Source organism: Bufo gargarizans, chromosome 2 (genome assembly GCF_014858855.1).
Source record: "Bufo gargarizans isolate SCDJY-AF-19 chromosome 2, ASM1485885v1, whole genome shotgun sequence".
In the NCBI taxonomy this organism is placed as follows: Eukaryota; Metazoa; Chordata; class Amphibia; order Anura; family Bufonidae; genus Bufo; species Bufo gargarizans.
In genome coordinates, this window is record NC_058081.1 from 702,905,760 (window position 1) to 702,930,976 (window position 25,217).

At 47.7% G+C, this 25,217-nt stretch overlaps 1 protein-coding gene across 2 annotated transcripts in view; it reads right to left on the reverse strand.

Moving 5' to 3' along the window:
* Positions 1-23,682, reverse strand: part of TMCO4 (transmembrane and coiled-coil domains 4) — a 77,405-nt gene extending 53,723 nt beyond the window's left edge. The window contains exons 1-5 of one of the 2 annotated variants that reach the window (XM_044282493.1): positions 23,531-23,682; positions 10,694-10,846; positions 10,417-10,591; positions 8,624-8,651; positions 2,550-2,682 (exon numbers count right to left, since the gene is read on the reverse strand). In XM_044282493.1, coding sequence (XP_044138428.1) covers positions 2,550-2,682; positions 8,624-8,651; positions 10,417-10,591; positions 10,694-10,824 — 467 coding nt within the window. In that variant the 5' untranslated portion in view covers positions 10,825-10,846; positions 23,531-23,682. Of the gene's footprint in view, positions 1-2,549; positions 2,683-8,623; positions 8,652-10,416; positions 10,592-10,693; positions 10,847-18,107; positions 18,125-23,530 lie in introns of those variants that run through there. The other variant, XM_044282494.1, reaches the window with a different exon arrangement.
* Between the last annotated feature and the right edge of the window lie 1,535 nt (positions 23,683-25,217).

The window sequence follows — 25,217 nt, forward strand, 5'->3', positions numbered from 1 at the left end:
AATTCATTTGGGTGGTAAGTTGCATGACCGAGCGATAAACGGTGAAAGGAGTGTAGTGCCGAAGTGTAAAAAGTGGCCTGGTCATGAAGGGGGTTTCAGCTAGCGGGGCTGAGGTGGTTAAGGCCAAGTCACGTAGACACATAAGATATGAAGAAACAGTCGTGCAGTTACGTACCTGGCGGCGGCTCCTTGTATGGCAGCAAAGTGAGTAGAGACAATGTTATTGGACGGTATAATAGCACAGTAATTATTATATACCTGTAACACAGTGCAGTATGGAGGGTTGTGTCTGTCCTTATGCCCTTATTACTGCGCAGTTATTGGGGTGATGGTAACTAACGTCCGCGATAAAGCTGTGTGATTTATCTCATCATCCTCGTCACATCTCCACACAATGCGCCATAAATCATCACTCAGATCAATAGTACCAGTCAGTAAAAGGCAAAAACACCAGATAGCGGGATGTTTTTCTGTAAACACAAGAGGACCTCGGCCAGGAATTGACCTGCTGCAGCACGCCCTGGGCTCATGACTTTTTATGAGTTGTAAAACCCTGGGAAAGCCTTTTAACCCCTTCCGTTTTTTCACTCCCACCCGCTAAGAACCATTTTTTACACATCAATTTCATGGTGGATTCATTAGTTTTTAAATTTGAATTAGTTTTTCAAGCAATGGCATTTCTTCAAGCGTTTCTTCATGCCCTTTTCCATAAGGAAAAAAAAAAATGCAGTTTACACCATTAAAAAAAATGTGTTTTTATGGAGCTTTTTGGTGGTAAAAAATATGGCAAAGTTAATTTGTGTGTGAAGGCCTCACTCTACGGGTCATTTTTTACATATAAAGAAAAATCACTGAAATAAAGTGGCCTAAGGGTCCATTCACACGTCCGCAATTCTGTTCCGCATTTTGCGGAATGGAATTGCGGACCCATTCATTTCTATGGGGCTGCACGATGTGCTGCCCGGATCTGGAATTGCGGATCCGCACTTCCGGGTCCGCATTTCCGTTCCCGAAAAAAAATAGAACATGTCCTATGCTTGTCCGCAATTGCGGACAAGAATAGGCATATTCTACTAGTGCCGGCGATGTGCGGTCCGCAAAATGTGTAACGCAAATTGCCGCTGTCCGTGTTTTGCGAATCCGTGGATCCGCAAAACACGCTATAGACGTGTGAATGGACCCTAACGGGGTTATCCAACCACTGAAATTCTGCACCATATGTCAGGCCCCTTACACAAAATTTACTTACCTTGCTCCCCGGCCCCCATGTCGCTCCTGGTCCCTGCTGCTTCTCCCCGTGCCCGAATGAAAACATCCGGTGTCGGTGGGGGGCAGCCAATGGCAGGCAGCGAGCCCCCCTAGCGCCAACCGCAATGCTAGGGAGGCTCGTCCCCGTCGCCAGTTGCCATTGGCTGGCCCCCTTCCGACACGGGATGTTTTCATGCTCGCACGGGGAGAAGCAGTGGCGGCCATGCGGGGACCAGGAGCGGAGCGGGGAGGAGGTAATTAGATTGTGTATGAGGAGCCCGTCGTATGGTGCAGAATTTCAGGGGCTGGATAACCCCTTTAAATGGAATGTGAATGACCTATGGTATAAATCACATTTTCAGACTAAGCATTTTTTTTTTTCTTTTCATGTTGCTATCTGTATTAAAAAATGTATATAATGCTGCAGTTTTTGCGCTAAATAATAGGTCAGGAATCAGGATTACAATGACAGATATCACATCTTCACAGAACCCACCTTTTACAATAGGCGATGTCACAGCTTATCTACTCCCCATCCCTGTACAATGACTTCTTTGCGGCAATACTTCCGGTGGCCGCGTCTATTCTGCCTCCGATTGTTTTGAAGATGACGGAGCGACGGTCTCTCCATGATCGTCAGTGCTGTCTCCCACTGACAAGAATGTGAGGCAGAAAGGACGCGGCTGCCGGTAGAACTTTGGCTTGGTTGTCCGCGTCATAATTTCATGGGGAAAAAAACGCAGTCAGCCAACATCTTGAACAGCTTTTTTTTAACCACAAGAAATGCTGCAAAAACACTACTAAACATGCAAAAGTGCACAGAACTACTGTGTGAACCCGCACTAAGGGTGAATTCACTCGCTGCAGACATTTCTGCAATTATTTCTTTTATCTCAATGGGCGAGCAGAACAGATTTTTAGCCACAAATATTTTTACAGCAAACCGGCCACTTGTGACTATGCCCTAAAGCTTGCCCCACACATTGGATTAATGTCACCCGAACCTATTGATTTCAGCGACCACCCAATGTATATGGGGCCCCCCCCTAACTCTCCTCTGATGGCAGATGTCGGGGAGGATAAGGATCAGACAGGTCACGCCAAAGCCATGTATCCTGAAGGAAATAAGCCACCACCAGAGGTGCCTGGCAGTGGATTACTTCACTCTTCCCACTCGGAACACATGCATGCTCAGCCGAGCCAAGCGAGCGCGTGTAAGGAGGGGTCAGGAGAGATAGCGGTCAGACAAACTGTTCTCAGCTCATGTGTAGGGCTCAGCTAGCTGCTATAGCAGTACTTACTCTGAGGGCTCCTCTGTATATTTCTTCAGACTCTTCATCATGGAGTCCTCGCTCAGTTCCATGGTTTCCCGGGGGACACGAAGCAACCAGGAGACGTGGGAGATTAGTACTCGGCTCCGGGAGTCGTAGTAACCTGCACAAACAGCAAGACAATTTTGATAAATGAGTGCTGCTCAAAGCCGGAAGGAGCCATGTCTGACCTCCACTGTAATGTCCAACCATGAGGACAGGCAAGAGCCACGAGAATCTCTGTCAGGGGCTCTGGGCTCCAACTCACAACAAGGTCCCTGAGCCGGAGAACCCCTCTGTGACATTCACCATAAAGAGGTGGTGTTTAGTAGACTACCCCTTTAAATGGAAAAGTCACTGCGTTGTTCAGAACCGAGATTACTTCACTTCTTTGAAGCAATTTGCTTAATTTTTGCCACAAAAAACTGCAGCAAAAAAAAATACATAAAAAATCACTACGTGTGAATAAATCCTTAGAAAATGTTGGCCGCTTTCTCAACATGAGCAAAAACATTGTTGTACCTCTAAGGCAAGTTCTGGCCGACTGAGCCTAATGACCCGGCATCACAGGGATCTGTCCAGGATATTGGCGTTAAACAAGACTTAGGCCTCTTTCACATTGGCTCCGGATGCGTTTAGTGACACTCGCACTATTTTGCAAGCAAGTTCACTCAGTTTTGTCTGCGATTGCGTTCAGTTTTTTCCTCGCAGGTGCGATCCGTTTTAAAGCGTTTCGTTTTTCACGCGCGTGAAAAAAAAATGAAGGTTTACAAACAACATCTCCTGGCAACCATCAGTAAAAAACAGATTGCATCCGGATGCGATACGTTTTTCACTAAAGCCCCATTCACTTCTGAGGGGCCAGGGCTGGGTGAAAAACATAGAACATGCTGCGATTCTTACACAAAGCAGAACTGATGCGTAAAAAAAGAAAACGCTCATGTGCACAGACCCATTGAAATGAATGGGTCAGGATTCAGTGCGGGTGCTATGCGTTCACGTCACTCGCTGGTGTGAAAGGGACCTTAGAGAAAGAGTGCCACGTCCATCTGTCGCTTGCATTAGGTGTTGCAGGGCAGTTTCATGGAAGTGACTGATTCTAAGCTGTAATACCACAAACAATCTGTGGAGAGGAGTGGCGCTGTTAGAAGAAAGCAACTCCCTATCCAATCCTAAACAACCCCATTACCTGGTCTGAATAAAAAACTGCATTTTTTCATCCCAGTGCATTGTGGGAGCTCTGCTGACAGATATACCGTACATGGCTCAAAACACATGGCAGAATAACACATAAAAACATTTCCCCCTGGTGGTAGCCTCAAAGTTTTCATTTGATGCTCTTTTCATAATAAGAATTTCCCTGGTGGTAGCCTCAAACTGTTCAATCAGTGCTTTTTCATAATACATTTTTTATCTATTTCTGTGATTGTGACCCCACATTATCCTTCTCTGCAAAAGAGACACGAAAGCTAGTCTCCTTTCCAAACGGAAAGGAAAACTGTCTCATACCAGGAACATAGCTCTTTCTGGGTAACTACCCTTTAACAGAGCTGAACAAAGAACATTTGCTTGACTGCCTGAGAGGCCTTGGTTGGGGTACTATCTCTCGTTATATAGGGCGCCGAATATGCATGAGGAGTATTGTAAGGCACGCAAGTGTCTCGCTGTGGACTCGCAGTGCAGCCACCCATCCTGAACTTCCAGCACTGACAGGGTCACATGGCATCATATTGATTTATGATGCTATATAACCCTTTCAGTTCTGGAATGTATTGGATAACACTGACATAATGCTGTCTGTTATCCAATACATTCCAGAACTATAAGGGTTACATAGCATCATAAATCAATATAATGCTATGTGACCCCAGCAGTGCAGGAAGTTCAGGACGGGTGCGGGGCTGCGAGTCTGCAGTGAGACACTCGCTTGTCTGAAAGGGGCCTAAGCCAGTAAATGCTCCTCTGGGTTTCTGGGAAAAATATATAAAAATCATCTCACACCTGTCAGCATCAGATAGGCTTAGGAAAGCTAATTTGAATCTTTCCTAGAAATCCAGAGCAGTGTTGCCTGGTCTACAATACTCTGCACACATACTAGAAGCTCTCCGTAATGAGAAACAGTAACCTCCCAGACAATGCATATACATTGCCCAGAAACCAAGAGTAGAGCCAAGAATCTTAGGGACCATCTGGTCCAGAGTCACTATGTCCGCAGAGAACCAGGACTTTTTGGAACAATGGGAATACCCTGGGGTAATAAAGAATGTGGCAAATGTGTTGCCTGTGCCAATATGAAAAGGCAAAAAACTTCTGAGATTCCGCACAAAATAGGGAATATAAAATAACATACCCAATAACGTGCACCACGGTGGGTGTAATATATTAAGCCATATGCCCATGTAACCTAATTTATGTTGGAATGACATCAAGACAACTCAGGAGGAGGATTAGGGAACATGTCCTATCAATTGAGGCAGCCAAAGATGAGGAGGATCTCCCACAATTACAGACTGTACCAAGACATTTCAAAGAAAAACATAATTCTGAGGGATCCCTCTTGCGGTTCAGAGGCATCGATCGGGTGATTGTCTCCCCTAGAGGAGGGAACTGGAGGAAGATACTTTGCCAAAAGGAGACCAAGTGGATCTTTACTCTAAATACAGTTGCACCATTGGGATTAAATGAGGGCAATAGTTTTTCCCCTTTTCTCGGAACATAACAGACATGATAGTAAGGAGGGCAACAGTTTTGCTCGGTGGTGGCCCCCTGACCTGGGCCGGAGATTGACGCATATAATTAAGGTTTTGTGTGGAATCATGACACATTCAGGCACTTTATCAATATACTGGGATGAATGTATTATCTCCATATGGGGATTGTATGGGCAAACGCACCTTGGGATCAATAGTGTTTTTATGGGTAATGTGAGGGTTAATAAACTGATTTTACTACCGCTAAGATGGTATTCTGAATATCCCCTAATCTATCTCGCTATCTATCTAAATATAATACATAATATTTCCCAAAGAGAGACATGGGGAGGTTGCCCTTTACTATTATGGCGCCAGCGACATCATGCGGATGTGGGAGTTCGCGTTATTCATCTCAAACATCGATGGCTTTGCAGGGAGACTCTATTGTGGCCGGTTCGCAACCGATCCGCCCCTTCTGAGCATAAAGAAAATACCTAACAGCCGCTTGTCATCTCGACATTGCGAGTCACGTGATCGCGAACAGTCTCGCGAGATTTGGCGGCCATCTTTGGGAAAAGATGCGATAGTGTCAGCAAATTGGGACTCCTTCTCTCCCTCACAGATGGGTGTCATTCAAATTAGGCAATATGTGCAACTGACCAACTAGATGGGGTATAAATAGCATGAGGCTTTGACGGTAGGATACGCCCCCAAGAGGAAGCGAGGCGAAACGCGCGTTGGGGTTGGTGTTACCCCTTGGCTCCTGGTCTGTATATATCTCTCCTTTTTAAGCTATTTTGCAAAACTGTTTGTAACCCTTTTATTGCCTTGTCTTTCTTGGACTATGTATTATTACTCATTTTAAGCGCTTTTCTGCTGAGATTCTTTGCAATGACTGACAGGCATTACGTTTGTGGGATTGTGCAATACTGTTTGTAGCAACATGGAGAATTAGGTGTAGTTCCAAATATCTTGACACCTTAGTGCCAAACGCTATATACACACTCACCTAAAGAATTATTAGGAACACCATACTAATACGGGGTTGGACCCCCTTTTGCCTTCAGAACTGCCTTAATTCTACGTGGCATTGATTCAACAAGGTGCTGATAGCATCTTTAGAAATGTTGGCCCATATTGATAGGATAGCATCTTGCAGTTGATGGAGATTTGAGGGATGCACCTCCAGGGCACGAAGCTCCCGTTCCACCACATCCCAAAGATGCTCTATTGGGTTGAGATCTGGTGACTGTGGGGCCATTTTAGTACAGTGAACTCATTGTCATGTTCAAGAAACCAATTTGAAATGATTGGAGCTTTGTGACATGGTGCATTATCCTGCTGGAAGTAGCCATCAGAGGATGGGTACATGGTGGTCATGAAGGGATGGACATGGTCAGAAACAATGCTCAGGTAGCCCGTGGCATTTAAACGATGGCCAATTGGCACTAAGGGGCCTAAAGTGTGCCCAGAAAACATCCCCCACACCATTACACCAGCACCACCAGCCTGCACAGTGGTAACAAGGCATGATGGATACATGTTCTCATTCTGTTTAGGCCAAATTCGGACTCTGCCATTTGTAGCCTCTTTTTCCTATTTGTAGTGGAGATGAGTGGTACCCGGTGGGGTCTTCTGCTGTTGTAGCCCATCCGCCTCAAGGTTGTGCGTGTTGTGGCTTCACAAATGCTTTGCTGCAGACCTCGGTTGTAACGAGTGGTTATTTCAGTCAACGTTGCTCTTCTATCAGCTTGAATCAGTCGGCCCATTCTCCTCTGACCTCTAGCATCCACAAGGCATTTTCGCCCACAGGACTGCCGCATACTGGATGTTTTTCCCTTTTCACACCATTCTTTGTAAACCCTAGAAATGGTTGTGCGTGAAAATCCCAGTAACTGAGCAGATTGTGAAATACTCAGACCGGCCCGTCTGGCACCAACAACCATGCCACGCTCAAAATTGCTTAAATCACCTTTCTTTCCCATTCTGACATTCAGTTTGGAGTTCAGGAGATTGTCTTGACCAGGACCACAGCCCTACATGCATCGAAGCAACTGCCATGTGATTGGTTGACCAGATAATCGCATTAATGAGAAATAGAACAGGTGTTCCTAATAATTCTTTAGGTGAGTGTATATGCTGCACACTCTTTTGAGACTTGAATATGCCGACAGCTTCTGGCGGTTCTGTCCTGTATTGCTGCTAGTCAATAAATTATGTTAGATGTTATGTGTTGTATGACATTTTATCAATAAAGGATGAAGTTACATTACATGTGTGTTTTCAAATATTTGGCGAGTCACAAGAGTAGCATACTAGGCTCTCTCCGTCTCTCTCATAACATCGGGATGAATTCCGATTTGGTCGAATCGATTCACTTCTAAATTCTGCCCTATTTGTAGGTAAAACTCCTAACATATGAGCACTTTATACGAGGTTGAGTCACAAATTGTCCGCACTCTGGCTGTAGAATTTATTTTTTTTCAGCTTTCAAAAAAGGACAAATCCATCAGTTTTGGACAGAATCTCGATGCTCTTCAATAAACTTTGTCCATCTGTCAACAGGCATTCGTATTCCCTCATTAAAAATGTTTTGGGCTGAGCTGTGAGCCACGAATGCACCGCTGTCTTCACCTCATCATCAGACGCGATTCGTACTCCACTCGTTGCTCGGCTGTCCAGCAGAATCAGTTCACCTCAATGTTGTCGGTCATGGACGAACGTCTGGCTCCTTCTTCATGGCTGAACCTTGTGCGGCCTTCTCTGTCCATTAATACACAGTCCTTCGTGACTAAACCCTTTCTTCATACTGTGCGCAAAGACTTCTATACATATAGGCACCCTCAGAGCAAGAAAGAGAGAGCACAGCGCCACAGCATGCTGCTTCTTCTGGCCGCCATTGTTTCACGCACCGCAGCCACAAATGAACTGACGCAACAAGTTCACACCTGCGCAGCAGGGATCGGGGAGATCATGTCGAAAACATGTCGATACAAATAAATTCTACAGCCAGAGTGCGGATCATTTTTGACTCGCCCTCGTAGGAGCCATTTTTCCGTTGCTGTAGGACTGACACGAGCGCCTTGTCCTTGACTGGGTGACATCACACGTCGGCTGCGGCTCACTTTATGGGGACGCATAAAAATACGACGGCAGTTTCATCAGATAAAACAGATGGATTTTTTTGAATTAGCATTTAAATCGCACAATCTCAGCCGCAGCAGCCGGTGGCGTGTTTTATAAGCGGCCGCAATTACCGCTCGATGACGTCAGCGGCCCAGCAGTGAGAGGCTCAGCTAGAAGACTGACACAGTAGTGAGATGGACGAGTGCAGGGCGATTTGTTGGATTACATCAAACGTTCACAACTCACCATCTCGCAGGCAGAACGACACCAGATCCTGAAAGAAATATAAGGCGAGAGATCAGCATCTGGGATGAGCAGCCCCAAAACCTGCCACATTCTACACAGCTGCTTCTGAGTAGTGGACACTCGGTGACCACCACTAATGGCTGCCATGACAGTGTCCATACTTAAAGGGGTTCTCCGGGAATTAAGAAAATTAAAATACTTAAATATTACTTTATGATAAATATATTTTCATATACCTCTCATTATATATTATGGCTCGTTTTGTCGGGGGAGAAATCATCAGGGGAAACAAAATGGCCGCCGTCCTACCAGTACACACAGAACCTGTTCTAATCACACAGGAGGACAAGTTACTTCACAACACTGAGCTAAAGAGCTGCCTCATCATCCTCCTCCTCCTCTCTACTTGTCAGGGATTATGATTCTGAATACAGCTGAACCTTAGCTGAATCTCTGGGGAATTTAGTTCAGAGGGGACGAAGTACGGACAGGACAGGCTGTGGTAATGGAGACTGCATACAAGTGCTGCTACTCATTATTCACACCCCACCCTCTACTTCATGTCTCCTCATGAACTCTATTCCCACAGAGCAGAGAGGAGGACGAGGCAGCTCTTTATCTCAGTGTTGTAAAGTAACTTGTCCCTCTGTGTGATCAGGACAGGTTCCTTGTGTACTGGTAGGACGGCGGCCATTTTATTTCTCCTAGTGATTTCTCCGTAGACAAAACTCTTAACTAATGAAAGGTATTTCGGAATATATTTATTATAAAGTAATATTAAAGTATTTTTATTTTCTTAATTCCCAGAGAACTCCTCTAAAGGGCATCTGTCAGCAGTTTTGACACTGGCGGACCTGGTTCATGTGCCCTTGGCAGCTGAAGGCATCTGTGTTGGTCCCATGTTCCTATGTGCCCGCATTACTGAGAAAAATGATGTTTTAATATATGCAAATGAGCCTTTAAGAGCAACGAGGGCGTTACCATTACACCTAGAGGCTCTGCTCTCTCTGGAACTGCTGGGCCCGCTGGACTTTATTGACAGGCCCAGGTGGGATCACGTTTACACTGCCTGGACCTGTCAATCAAAGTGCAGAGGGTGCAGCAGTTGAAGAGAGCGCAGAGCCTCTAGGTGTAATGGCAACGCCCCCGTTGCTCCTAGAGGCTCATTTGCATATAATACAACTTTATTTTCAGCAATGTGGGCACATAGGAACACTGGACCAAAACAGATGCCTTCAGCTGCCAAGTGCACATGTACCAGGTCAGACAGTGTCACAGGTACAAAACTGCTGACAGATGCCCTTTAATCTGCACTGTTATCTACTTACACAACCCCCAGCCCACCAGCTTTGTTCTGGTGTCAGTCTTCACTGTACTTCTGACATTACACTCATGAAACAAATCTTTAGACATGCCGGGTTTCTCCAAGCTAACGAGGAAAAGGCAACGGCACCTGGATATTAGGAATCAAGAGTGTCATTTTTCTATGACCCATCAGAAGCTACTCCCACAGCTGATGGCCTTGCTACAATGTATCAGTGTAGTCTTGGCTGTTTTTCTCAAAGAGAACTGCTGGGTACAATTGTAACAAAACCCTCAGATGTGTAACTAGGACAGGTTTTCGGGCTCTGGATGTGATCAGGACTGTTTCCATTCAATCACAGTAAGCAGGGATGGTGAAATGATGAGGAATTAAACCAAAGAATATATTATACAACAGTAAAGCTTTATTGGCATAGGAATGGACGACATTTTCACATAATGTGGTCCAGAGACTGGCACTGTGTTGTTACCTGAATGATTATGGTCGGGTTGGTCTTTATGGCCGAATCTTCCAGGAGAACCTGACTGAACGTGTCTGTTCCTTCTCTGCCCAGGCCACTGGCGAACGCCTCCATGGCGGGGATGACTGAAGGGCAAAGGTCCAGCCATTGCACCAGATCCTCCACAAACTTCCTGCAGAACTCCCTGTACAGAGGGCAAAGAGCTGACCATAGAGAATACACAGCACCCCCCGGAGGGCAGTGGATGGACTGCGGGAGCGCGCCCCTGACATTATACAGCAATTACCTCTGTCCTTCCTCTGGGTAGAGCTGCGCCAGGGACAGGCCGCACAGCCCAGCGTAGGCGAATCGCGCAGGTTCACTCAGCGACCTCCCCGGCAGGACTGCGCTGCTGCTTCCACCCGATTCGTCCTGCATGGTGTCAACGCCGTCAGCTCAACTGCAAATACAGGATAGAATGGAAAAAGCTTAGCCAAGGAGCCCAAGTCCAGCCTAGAAAAAAAAAAAAAAAATCAATCATGTGGCCTCAATATAAGGGCTCATGCACATGACCGTATAGCATTTTGTAGTCCGCAAAAAATACGGAACAGCTGGCCCCTAATAGAACAGTCCTATCCTTGTCCGTAACGCGGAAAATAATAGGACATGTTCTTTTTTTTTGCGGAACGGACATGCGGACATATAGGAACTGAATGTACACGGAGTAACTTCCGTTTTTCGTTTCGAACTCATTGAAATGAATGGTTCCGCATAAAGTCCGCCCAAAAAAAACGGAACGGACATGTTAAAAAAATACGGTCCTCATCCGAGACGCAAAAAAAAAAATCACTGCAAATGATGCGGACAGCACTCCGTTTCTTGCCCGCATTCTTGTCCATTTTGCGGGTAAGAATTGGCATTTCTATAATGGGCCGCCCGTTCCGTAAATTGCGGAACGCGAACGGGCAGCATCTGTTTTGCGGATCCGCAATTTGCAGACTGCAATACACGGCACGGTCGTGTGAATGTAGCTTTATTCTGAAATGATCAGTGACCCTGCTTGTGGGGTGCAGAACCAGAGTGTGCATTAACACGGCAGTGAAAAAAATGGCCATTAAAGGGGTTAGGCTTAATGCACACGGCCATTGTTTGGGCCCGCATGTGAGCCGGCGTTTTGGCGGCTCGGATGCGAACCCATTCACTTCAATGGGGCCTCAAAAGATGCGGACAGCACTCCGTGTGCTGTCCGCATCCATTGCTGTGTTCCGTGGCCCCGCAAAAAAAAATAGAACATGTCCTATTCTTGTCCGTTTTGCGGAGAAAAATAGGCATTTCTACAATGGGCTACCCGTTCCGTTAATTGCGGAAGGCACACGGGCGGCTTCCGTTTTTTTGCGGATCAGCGGTTTGCGGCCGTCTATCTGTTTTTTAAAGGCCTTTTTGCACAGTCCTTAAAAACACATGTAGTTCATTTTTATTTTTACTGGGGGAGGAATGGAAGGAGAAACTAGAACAGCTCAGAAGGAAAGGTGTAGAGTAAAAAATATACATAAACCTCTCAAATGTATGTATACTAATGCCAGAAGCCTGACTAATAAACCGGGGAACTGGAATTAGTGATGTGTGAGGAGAACTATGACATAGTGGGAATAACAGACATGGCTGGATGATAGCTATGACAGTGGGAATAACTGAGACATGGCTGGATGATAGCTATGACAGTGGGAATAACTGAGACAGGGCTGGATGATAGCTATGACAGTGGGAATAACTGAGACATGGATGGATGATAGCTATGACATAGTGGGAATAACAGACATGGCGGGATGATAGCTATGACAGTGGGAATAACTGAGACATGGCTGGATGATAGCTATGGACATAGTGGGAATAACGGAGACATGGCGGGATGATAGCTATGACAGTGGGAATAACTGAGACATGGCGGGATGATAGCTGTGACAGTGGGAATAACGGAGACATGGATGGATGATAGCTATGACATAGTGGGAATAACGGAGACATGGCGGGATGATAGCTATGACAGTGGGAATAACTGAGACATGGCGGGATGATAGCTATGACATAGTGGGAATAACGGAGACATGGCGGGATGATAGCTGTGACAGTGGGAATAACGGAGACATGGCGGGATGATAGCTGTGACAGTGGGAATAACTGAGACATGGCAGGATGATAGCTGTGACAGTGGGAATAACTGAGACAGGGCTGGATGATAGCTGTGACAGTGGGAATAACTGAGACAGGGCTGGATGATAGCTATGACAGTGGGAATAACAGACATGGTGGGATGATAGCTATGACAGTGGGAATAACTGAGACATGGCTGGATGATAGCTATGACAGTGGGAATAACAGACATGGCTGGATAATGGCTATGACATAGTGGGAATAACTGAGACATGGCTGGATGATAGCTATGACAGTGGGAATAACTGAGACATGGCTGGATGATAGCTATGACAGTGGGAATAACTGAGACATGGCTGGATGATAGCTATGACAGTGGGAATAACAGACATGGCTGGATGATAGCTATGACAGTGGGAATAACAGACATGGCTGGATGATGGCTATGACATAGTGGGAATAACTGAGACATGGCTGGAGGATAGCTATGACAGTGGGAATAACTGAGACATGGCTGGATGATAGCTATGACAGTGGGAATAACTGAGACATGGCTGGATGATAGCTATGACAGTGGGAATAACTGAGACATGGCTGGATGATAGCTATGACAGTGGGAATAACTGAGACATGGCTGGATGATAGCTATGACAGTGGGAATATCAGACATGGCTGGATGATAGCTATGACAGTGGGAATAACTGAGACATGGCGGGATGATAGCTGTGACAGTGGGAATAACTGAGACATGGATGGATGATAGCTATGACATAGTGGGAATAACAGACACGGCTGGATGATAGCTATGACAGTGGGAATAACTGAGACATGGCTGGATGATAGCTATGACATAGTGGGAATAACGGAGACATGGCGGGATGATAGCTGTGACAGTGGGAATAACGGAGACATGGCGGGATGATAGCTGTGACAGTGGGAATAACGGAGACATGGCGGGATGATAGCTGTGACAGTGGGAATAACTGAGACAGGGCTGGATGATAGCTATGACAGTGGGAATAACTGAGACATGGCTGGATGATAGCTATGACAGTGGGAATAACTGAGACATGGTGGGATGATAGCTATGACAGTGGGAATAACTGAGACATGGCTGGATGATAGCTATGACAGTGGGAATAACAGACATGGCTGGATGATGGCTATGACATAGTGGGAATAACTGAGACATGGCTGGATGATGGCTATGACATAGTGGGAATAACTGAGACATGGCTGGATGATGGCTATGACAGTGGGAATAACTGAGACATGGCTGGATGATAGCTATGACAGTGGGAATAACTGAGACATGGCTGGATGATAGCTATGACAGTGGGAATAACAGACATGGCTGGATGATGGCTATGACATAGTGGGAATAACTGAGACATGGCTGGATGATAGCTGTGACAGTGGGAATAACTGAGACATGGCTGGATGATAGCTATGACAGTGGGAATAACGGAGACATGGCTGGATGATAGCTATGACAGTGGGAATAACTGAGACACGGCTGGATGATAGCTATGACAGTGGGAATAACTGAGACACGGCTGGATGATGGCTATGACAGTGGGAATAACTGAGACATGGCTGGATGATAGCTATGACAGTGGGAATAACGGAGACATGGCTGGATGATAGCTATGACAGTGGGAATAACTGAGACACGGCTGGATGATAGCTATGACAGTGGGAATAACTGAGACATGGCTGGATGATGGCTATGACAGTGGGAATAACTGAGACATGGCTGGATGATAGCTATGACATAGTGGGAATAACTGAGACATGGCTGGATGATAGCTATGACTGGGCAGTTAATGTACAGGGTTACAGTCTGTTTAGAAAGGATCGTCAAAACCGGAGAGGGGGGGGGGGGGGGGGGGGGTCTGCCTTTATGTAAAGTCCTGTCTAAAGCCCACAGTCCGAGAAGATATAAGTGAGGGACATGAACATGTGGAGTCAGTGTGGGTAGAGATACATGGAGCCAAAAACAACAATAAATTACTAATAGGAGTTTATTATAAACCACCTAATATACCAGAGTCCACAGAAAATCTGCTACTAAACGAGACGAGGCGGCAAATCATAATGAGGTGGTTATTATGGGGGACTTCAACTACCCAGATATAGACCGGGAAACTGAAAGCTGTATATCTCATAAAGGAAACAGGTTGTTGGCAATAACCAAAGACAATTACCTCTCCCAACTGGTTCAGGGCCCGACTAGAGGGACGGCCATACTGGACTTAGTATTAACCAATAGGCCGGACAGAACAACAGACGTGCAGGTTGGGGGACACCTGGGAAATAGTGACCATAAAGTAATAACCTTCCGAATATTATTATAAAGAGCGTTTCTACAGGGAGGAACAAAAATACCAAACTTCAAAAAAGCTAAAATTTAGCCAACTAAGAGAGGCCATAGGCCAAACTAACTGGGACAAGGTCCTAAAATCTAAATGTGAGAGGTACAAACCTTATGGGAATAAAAGGTTAAGGAACAATTAAAAAACAAATATGGATAAATAGAACTATAAAGAAAGCAATAAATGACAAAAAGAAAGCATTTAAATCACTAAAACAGGAGGGGAGCGAGGAAGCACTGAATAACTAAGGAAAAAAAATTGAATATGTAAAAAACAAATAAAAGCGGCCTAACTAGAGACCGAGAGATTAATGCCAAAGAGAGCAAAACTAGCCCTAAAATGTTCTTCAATTATATAAATGGTAAAAAGTATAAATCTGAAGGTGTCGGCCCTCTACAGAGTAATGAGGGGGGCGTTGCAGAGAGCGACGAGGAGAAAGCAAAGCTATTTTTTTTCTCCACTGAATTCACTGAGGAAAATAAACTGTCAGATGAAATGCAGAATGTAAAAGTTAATTAGCTATTAAAAGTGCCCTGTCTGACCCAGGAAGAAGTACAGCGGCGTCTTAAAAATATTAAAATAGACAAATCGCCAGGACCAGATGGCATGCACAGTAAAATAATTTTTTTTGCAGATGACACTAAACTGTGTAACGTAATTAACACGGAAGAGGACAATATACTGTATATATATGCTACAAAGGACAATATACAGCTACAGAGGGATCTGAAAAGATTAGAGGCTGTGGCAGATGTGGTTTAACACTGACAAATGTAAGTTATGCACATTGGAAGAAATAATGCAAGTCACCCGTACATACTAAATGGTAAAACACTCGGTAACACTGACATGGAAAAGGACCTAGGAATTTTAATAAACAGCAAACTAAGCTGTAGAAAGCAGTGTCAGGCAGCTGCTGCCAAGGCCAATAAGAGAATGGGTTGCATCAAAAGGGGCATAGATGCCCGTGATGAGAACATAGTCCTACCACTTTACAAATCGCTAGTCAGACCACACATGGAGGACTGTGTACAGTTCTGGGCTCCTGTAAACAAGGCAGACATAGCAGAGCTGGAGAGGGTTCAAAGGAGGGCAACTAAAGTAATAACTGGAATGGGGCAACTACAGGACCCTGAAAGATTATCAGCATTAGGGTTTTTCACTTTAGAAAAAAGACGACTGAGGGGAGATCTAATTACTATGTATAAATATATCAGGGGTCAGTACAGAGATCTATCCCATCATCTATTCATTCCCAGGACGGTGACTGTGACGAGGGGACATCCTCTGCGTCTGGAGGAAAGAAGGTTTGTACACAAACACAGAAGAGGATTCTTTACGGTAAGAGCAGTGAGACTATGGAGCTCTCTGCCTGAGGAGGTGGTGATGGTGAGTACAATAAAGGAGCTCAGGAGGGGCCTGGATGTATTTCTGGAGTGTAATAATATTACAGGCTATAGCTACTAGAGAGGGGTCGCTGATCCAGGGAGATAGTCTGATGACTGATTAGAGCAGGAAGGATTTTTTTCCCCTAAAGTGAGGAAAATTGGCTTCTACCTCACAGGTTTTTTTTGCCTTCCTCTGGATCAACTTGCAGGATGACAGGCCGAACTGGATGGACAAATGTCTTTTTTGAGCCTTATAAACTATGTTACTATGTTAAATCCCAACCCCTGCAGTGCACTTAGTATATTTTGAGCTCCCCTACAGTGCCCCCTGGAGATCAAATGGCCCCCATCGTGTCCCCGAGTATGAATAGCCCCCATAGTGCCCCATCAGAATAAATAATGGCCCTTAGTGCCCCCAGTATGAAAAAACGGTCCCCTTATGGGGTCTTTCTAGCCGAGGAAAAAGGACAAAAATAGGACGTCCTATTTTTGGAAGGCTGTTAAAAAAACATCCATGTGAATAACCCCATAGACTGCAATGGTTCTGAAAACAGCCGTGTGACGCCCATTTGTCATGTGAATGAAGCCCAAGGGGGGATTGCATCAAGATGCGACTTTTTGCTCTTTTGGAGCATCTCCTTGGTTTGAAGCCATTTCGTTTGCGACAAATTTACTAAATATTACACGCCGTTTGTTACATTTCTCACACGGAATACCTATGGACGTTTCAGTCTAAACTCTAATAGTATTTATTACCAAGGCTCCGTCAGTTTGTACGCCTCCAGGGGACAGGAGCAACCTTTTAAAAAGGGTTATCCGAGACTATAAAAAGCTCCCCCATATGCCTGTCCTCTCACATGGAATATACTTACCTGGCTCCCCACATCCGGTGTCGGGGGGAGCAGCCAATGGCAGGCGGTGACGGGGACATCCACGATGCTATGGAGGCCCCCCGACAGCGGATGTTTTCATCCACGCACTGGGAGAAGCAGCGACGGCAGTGCGGGGACCAGGAGCGGCGCAGGGAGCGGGATAGTTATATTCACTGTGAGGGGCCTGGCATATAGTGGAGCTTTTTATAGTCTCGGATAACCCCTTTAAGAAAGGTCACAATGATAAATGTGGCCAAAAATGTGGCCCCGCCCAAAAAAAACATCTGCCTGCCCCTTAGGAAATGTAAACTGCCGGGGCTGATGCAAACCACTTAAAAAAATGGCACAAACATGTCGGAAATTTGGAGCAAATGCCTGCCTCACCGACAAATCTTTCTACTTTTTCGGACACTAAGCATAAAGGTGTGAGCTCCTCCCTTTCAGCTATACCCCTTCTACAGGGACTAAGCTAAATTAGTTAGTGCAAAAGCAGTAGGAGAAGCAAGACAAAAAGAAAACCAAACTATGTACAACCCCAAACCACACAGGCCAGAAACAGCCCATAAACAAGAGAATGGTGGGAGCTGTGTCCCCCAATGAACAGAAGAGAAACAGATTTTACAATAAGTACAAAAACGTTTTCTTATCTGTATCATTGGGGGACCTTGAGACGTTACAGAGCAGTCCCGGGGGTGGGCATAACAAGAATCCCTCCTGCCATTCAGAGGACCGCCGTCTGCAAAACTCCTACGCCCCAGAGTGGCGTCAGACGCAAAGGTGTGTATTCTATAAAACTTGGCAAAGGTGTGTATTCTATAAAACTTGGCAAAGGTGTGCGATGACGACCAGGTCGCCGCCTTGCATACCTGAAGGGCCGAAGCCCCATGATGCACCGCCCGCGAGGCCCCCACTGCCCGAGCGGAACGAGCAGTCACCTGGAAGGGTGGAGCCTGGCCCTTTAGGCGGTACGCTTCCACAATAGCCAAACAAATCCATCGGGAAATGGAAGTCTTCGACGCTGACAGCCCTCATCTTGGTCCTTCTGGAATAACAAACAGAGAATCCGTCTGCCGGAAAGATGCCTCAGATAGACTCGAACGGCCCGCACCAAAGCCAGAGAATGGAGCGACTGCTCCCGAGGATGGGACGGGTCAGGACAAAATGAAGGGAGAATAATCTCATTTAGATGGAATGCCGACACCACCTTCGGAAGGAAGGACTTAACCAGACTACCTTATCCTGATGGAAGATCAGGAACCGCGACCGACATGACAGAGCCGCAAGTTCCGAAACCCTACGGATAGAAGTAATTGCCACCAAAAAAGCCACCTTGTAAGACAGGAATCGAAGCTAAACCTGCTGTTGTGTTGAGCACTAGATTAAGATCCCAAGGATCCAACAGAGGATGGAAAGGGGGCGCAGCACGCGCCACCCCCTGCAGAAAAGTCTGAACCGCCGAAATTGAAGCTAAATTCCGCTGAAAAAGAATGGAGAGAGCCGACACTTGCCTCTTGAAAGGGGGATGAGTGCCAGCCCTAAGTCGATGCCCAACTGCAGGAAAGTCAAGAGTCGCAGCAAATAGAACCGAACGGGAGACAGCTGACGCTGCTCGCACTAACCAAAGTAGGACTTCCAGGTCCGGTTAGGGGAAGACTACGGTTTCCTGGCCCGAATCATGGTCTGGACCACGACATCAGAGAACCCCCGAGTCTTTATTACGGTGGCTTCAACAGCCACGCCGTTAAATGAAGCAACCCTAAATTCAGGTGGAAGATCGGCCCCTGCGACAGGAGGTCCTCCCGAAGAGGAAGACACTAGGGTTCGTCGGCGAGGAGGGTGACCAGAGACGCATGCAACACCCGGCATGGCCAATCGGGGGCCACAAGAACGACCTAGTTGTTGAAGCAGGAGGCCATGAGATCCACGCCCGGCCGACCCCACCTCTCAAAGATAGCTTGAAAGACCTACGGGTAAAAAGCCCATTCTCCGGGATCGAGACGCTCCCAGCTGAGGAAGTTGGCGATCCAATTGTCGGACGCTGGAAAAGTGAACTGCCGACAGCGCTAGAACATGGTTCTCCGCCCAGCTGAGGATCAGAGCCGTCTCCGCCATGGCTGCCGGGCTCCGGGTGTCACCCTAGTGATTGAGGTACGCCACCGCCGTGGAATTGTCGTACTGAACCTGAACCGTTCCCCGAGATGGTCGGTTCAATGCCACAGAGAGACGAATCGCCCTGAACTCCAGAACGTTGATTGGAAGGGAGCGATCCTCGCATGACCTTACTCCTTGAACTGAGAGATTTTCCAAATAACCCCCCCACACACAACCCCTGAGGCTTGCATCTGTTGTTAACACCGTCCAACAGAGAGGAAGGAACTAGCGGCCCGATGTCAACATCGGAGAGGCCAACCACCATCTGAGAGCCCGGCGGATTGGAACAGAGAGACGCATGGGCCTATCCAGAGAGGCTGGGGAACAGTCCCAGCTGGACAGAATTGGTCGCTGAAGAGTCCTGGTATGGAACTGAGCATAGGGCACTGCCTCGAAGGCAGAGACCATGTGCCCCAGAGACCGCATGTAGCGACGAATGGGAATAGGACCTGACCGCAACAAGAAGAGAACCGGAGGCAAGAACACCTTGACCTGAAATGTGTTGAGCACTATGCCCAGATAAGTCAGCCACTGCGATGGATACAGACAAGACTTCTGTCTGTTCAGTACCCATCCGAAGCGTTCCAGGGTGTCCAAGACTATGCTCAGGCTGTCCGCTGTCACCCGAAACGACGGATCCCCCTGGCATGGAGCAGGGCCATGACTGCCGCCAGAATCTTCGTAAAGACCCTGGGAGCCATGGCCAGGCCGAACAGAAGGGCTATAAACGGAAGTGAAATGGACCCACTGCAAACCGGAGAAATCGTTGATGACTGACGCAGATGGGCACATGAAGTTAAGCGTCCTTGATGTCTATCGAGGATAGGTACTCCCCTGGTTCCACGGATGCAATGACCGATCTCAGGGACTCCATCTGGAAACTGCGGATGCGAAGGAAGCAGTTCAGTGCCTTGAGGTCAGAACATGATGGACCGCCCCCTCTTTTTTGGGAATCACAAAGAGATTGGAGTAAAACCCTCAAAAACGGTCTTGCGCAGGAACCGGAACAATCACTCCCTGCCGCAAGAGTAAAAAATTATCTGCGGCAGTGGGAGATGTCGGAGGCGATGACTGAAAAAAACGGGACAGAGGGGAGGACTTGAATTCCAGTTTGTAGCCCTCTACAATGACCTCTTTCTCACCCACGCATCGGAGACGTGAGCCAGCCAGACATGCCGAAACAAATCAAGCCGGGTGAGGCTTGAAGGAAGGCTCGCGCTTCTGATCCGGAGCCGACTTGTCGGCCGACCTCTTAGGGCTGGAGAAACTCAGAAAGGGGAGAAAAAAAGGCTTCCGCTTTTTTGACTTATTAAACCGTCCCCTGTTCTGTGGTAAATGAGTGCTCTTACCACCTGTAGCGTCCGAAATGATTTTGTCCAGGCGCTTAACAAACAGTCTGCTGCCAGTAAAGGGGAGGGCCGTCAGGATATCAGCCGCCCAGCAGGATAGCCATAGGGTACAGAGAATAGCCACCAACAGGGCTGACGAGCAAGCCATAAGCCTGGCCTCGTCCAAAGAGGCTTCACAAATATACACACTGGCATGAGAGAGCTGCAGAGCCATATCGGACAGCTCCCCAGAGGGGACTCCCGAGGTGAGACCCCGACGCAAATTATCCGCCCACTCCCCCTTAGCCTTGGTTACCCAAGTAGAGTCAAACACCGGCTGCAGAGCTATGCCCACTGCCTCAAAGGAAGACTTTGCAAACGCTTTCAGTTTCTTATCCCTGATATCAGAGAAAGAAGCCCCATCCGCCATTGGCAAGGTAGTATGCTTAGCCAAGCGGGAAACTGGCGGGTCCACTATACTGTAGGTGAGGACGACCATTTCTTAGTAAAATCCTCCGGAAATGGATAAAGGACGTTTAAGTGTTTTGGCAAACTTCTATCAGGAAAATTCCACTCCTTGGAAAGAGAGGCATTAAAATCCTGATTGTTGGCGAAACATTTGTGCGAGCGACGGGACCTTCTAAAGGAAAAACCCGAGCTGGCCGAAGAAGGTGCGGGGTCCTCAACCTGCAACGTCTCGATAACCGCTGTAATAAGATTGCCCACCATAGAGGACAGTTTGGACGACTGACCCTCAGGAGAACCCACATCCTCATTTGACCCTCTCTCCTCAGAACATGCCTCTTTCAGGAAGGACACAGAGGAGCGAGACTCCCTAGTAGGAGGAGGAGAGGCCGAGGAAACGAGGGACACAGACACCCTTTTGGGGGAGGATGTTCTGGCCCATTTAGCGGAACGGCCGCGACGGGCATGAGCCCCTTGATCCGCAGAGTCAGACTGGTTAGAGGACTGCCTTGCCGACAAACGCCCCAATATTTCCACAATATATTTGTTGGTATTGGAGACATTCTGTATTATCCTTGACAGGGAACGCGGTTCTACCATAGGCTGGGCCGCAGGGGCGATCAGGTCCGGGGCGGAGCCGCACACACAGAGCAGAAGGGATCTGACTAAGCAGACGGAAACTTTGTGCGACACGATGCACACGCATAATGGCGCACAGAAGTGTTTGCGTGCTTCGGGGCCTGGGTTCTGTGCTCGGACATAACGACAACCCTGCCGCCAGGAAGGAGGATGAGGGGTGTAAGTTAGACCCTGTAGGAAGGGAAAACAGCGCTTACCCAGCCTGTGTCCCTCCACACCGCACATCCAAAGAAGCCTGCGAGCGTCCTGCCGCAGGTGCCTTTAAAAACCGGATGTGGGCGGGGGGAGCCAGCACTCCTCATGCAGGCTCAGCTGCCGGCGTAGTAGCGGGGAGAAGCTCATGCCCTGCCCCCAAAATGACTCCGGCCCTCAGCGCCAGCCCTACCCCCCGCTCGCCGGAAAAACCTGCCGCCCCGGCTGCACCCAGGCACCGGCCGGGAAAAAATAAGCCGCAGGGGGACCCTGCTGCAAACGAAGCCGGGGCCTCATTTAGCAGTGGCCCGATGGCGCCTGGGGCCAGAGCCAACACGCTGATCATTACAAGCACTGGAAAACGGACACCCCGCACCAAGTCCTGCTGCCCCCCTCCCCTTTCCCGACAGGAGCCACCTCCTTGAGGGCCCAGCTTTGTGGGGACAAGGTAAGTTGAGGTGGGGAGGGTACTGAAAGGAGGGGAGAACTTTTGGGGCCAATTTCTCTTTTCCTTTTATACTCACCTGTCCGGCGTCTTCTGCCCCCCTGGCTCAAGCCGGATCACCACCTTCTGTGTGCGGCCCCTTGGGGAGGGACGCTACACCGGAACAGAGGGGAATTACGGTGCCGTGGTGATCTGCACGCTGGCGGGATAAAGAGGCTTTTCAGGAACCTCTGGTCCTTCTTTGCTTCTGGAGAAGGAGCAGGGGGCTTGGGGGACCCCCTGGTCTCCCGTCTCCTGGGTGGGAGTGCAGGCAGCTTTAAGCACTGCCTGAACTAACGCTACAAAAAAAGGAAAAAACAAAAACCAGCAGGGAGGTCTGCCTCCTACAGACACTAAGCTAAAACTGATTTAGCTTAGTCCCTGCAGGAAGGGTATAGCTGAGGGCAGGCGCTCACACCTTTGTGCTTAGTGTCACCTCCTAGCGGCAGCAGCTATACCCATGGTCAAGCCTGTGTCCCATGGTCAAGCATGTGTATTTGCGTACCCCATAGAAACGAATGGGAAGATTACGGATCCCAAATACGACCATGTGCGTCATCTGAACGATGATCCGGCTCTCTCTCCTGATCCTCCCTTGCACATGTGCATGCTTGGCGCGGCCGAGCATGCATACAAAGGGGGGGGGGGGGGCGCTGCTTCCGGACGCCTCAAGAACATAAGAATTGGGCAGCTGAATTCCAACCTGCCCGATCCTCGCCTCCATACACATGACATGATTGGCTGCAGCTTTAGGACCAATCAGATTCCAGCTCTCATTTCTCAGACTCCCTTTGGGCAATGAAAGCAGCAACCTGATTGGTTCAGAGGCGCACAACCCAGCAGCTTTCCAAAAGCTGAACAACTACAACTCTCAGCATGGCCCAGAGGGCCAAATCTGGCATACCACAGCCCTACAGGGCGGAGCTCTGTACTATAGGTATACCCAGCCCTGTACAGTGCATCTCCCCACCCAACCACTACAAAGAAACTCCCCGCCAGATGTTAGTGCTGTTCCTCGTCACTTCCTGTATGACCCGAGCACTAAAACACACACAGAAACTACTACTACCCCCATCATACCACACAACACCCTCCTCACCCGAGCTGCTGCCGGACACGCGAAGCAGGCCGCATCTACGGAATCAGCCTAAACTCTAGGCACCTGGCGTAGCGCGGCGCGCGGCCCTGGCCCGAGATACGTCCGTTGCCTAGGTTACGTGATTCCCAGAATAGGCGTAAGTTACGCAGTGAGCTGGCAGGCGGACTTTGAGTCCAGGCGGGGACGGTTGCTATGGAGACGGGACACTTCCGGCAGGGACAGCTGCAGGGCTTCCAGGTGGTCACGGCTCCTGACGGTGTTTGCATAATAAACCACAGGCATGCTTCAGTTACTACAAGCAGGGCCGCCATCTTACCCTAGAGAAACTACCGGCCGGGGGGGGGGGGAAGAGGCAGCGGTTTTGGGGGGCGTTTGATCATATTTAGAGTTTTTTTTAAAATAATTTAATCATAATTTTGTGGCACGGGCGATTTATTTTTATTTATTTTTTCCATTTTTTGTTTTTTGCTTCCTGCTTTCCCGGAGCTGTAACTTTGAGTTGTACTTTCTAATGGTGTCATTTAAAGGGGGTATTCCCATCTCAGACAATGGGGGCATATATCGCTAGGATATGCCTCCATTGTCTGATAGGGGTGGGGTACCGCACCTACACCGAGAACGGAGCCCCGAAAGTTGAGGAGGGCGCACTCCATTTATTTCTATGAATGGGAGCAGTGGTCGTGCAAGCGCAGTGCGCTACCATTCACTTCTATGGTGGTGGCTGGACTACGTAAAACCCCGAGTCCTCCAGCCCCCGCTCAGTTCTCAGTAAAACCCCGCACCTATCAGACAATGGGGGCATATCCTAGCGATATGCCCCCATTGTCTGAGATAGGACAACCCCTTTAATATTACATACGATGTAGTGGGAAGCCGAAAAAAAATCCAAATGGGGAGAATTTGGGGGGGGAACGCAATTCCACCGCAGTTTTATTGTTTTGTTTTTATATTGTTCCCTATGCGGTAAACTTGTCTTATTACCTTCATTCTCCAGCTCATTACGAATACAGCGACACCACATTTATATAGTTGTTATTGTGTTTTGATACTAAAAAAAACTCTGAAAAAATCGCCAGATTCTGACCCCCATAACTCATTTTTTAAGGGCCGGCCTGTAGTTTTTATTGATAACGTTTCGGAGAGTGTTTGACATTTTGATCACTTTTTATTACATTTTTTGGGCAAACTGCGAATCAACCATTTAGATTTTTTTTCCATTTTAGCGTTCACAGTATGGAATAAATATGTTTATATTTTAATAGTACAGACGCGGCAGTGCTAATGTTTTTTATTATTAGTTATTAATAAATGTTTGTATTTTCAAAAACTTTTTTAACTTTTAACTTTTTTTTTTTTTTAGCCCCCCCCCCCCGGTACCTGAACATCCTATCTTCAGATTGCTTCTGCCTTAGGCCTCTTGCACACAACCTTATGCCCTCCAAGACATACGGTCCGTAAGCAGGCCATATGTCCTGGAACGGCATTGATCGCGAGCACGAGCGTACACGTCCGCCCGCCCGCGGGGCTATTGTCCCGCACTCATATGATCTTATGAATGCAGGACAATAGCCCCGCGGGCGGGCGGCCCGACGTGCACAGCATCATTGTAATCTATGATGCTGTGTACTGCCGTGCGCACGATCAATGCCGCTCCGGGACATATGGCCCGCTCACGGATCGTATATCT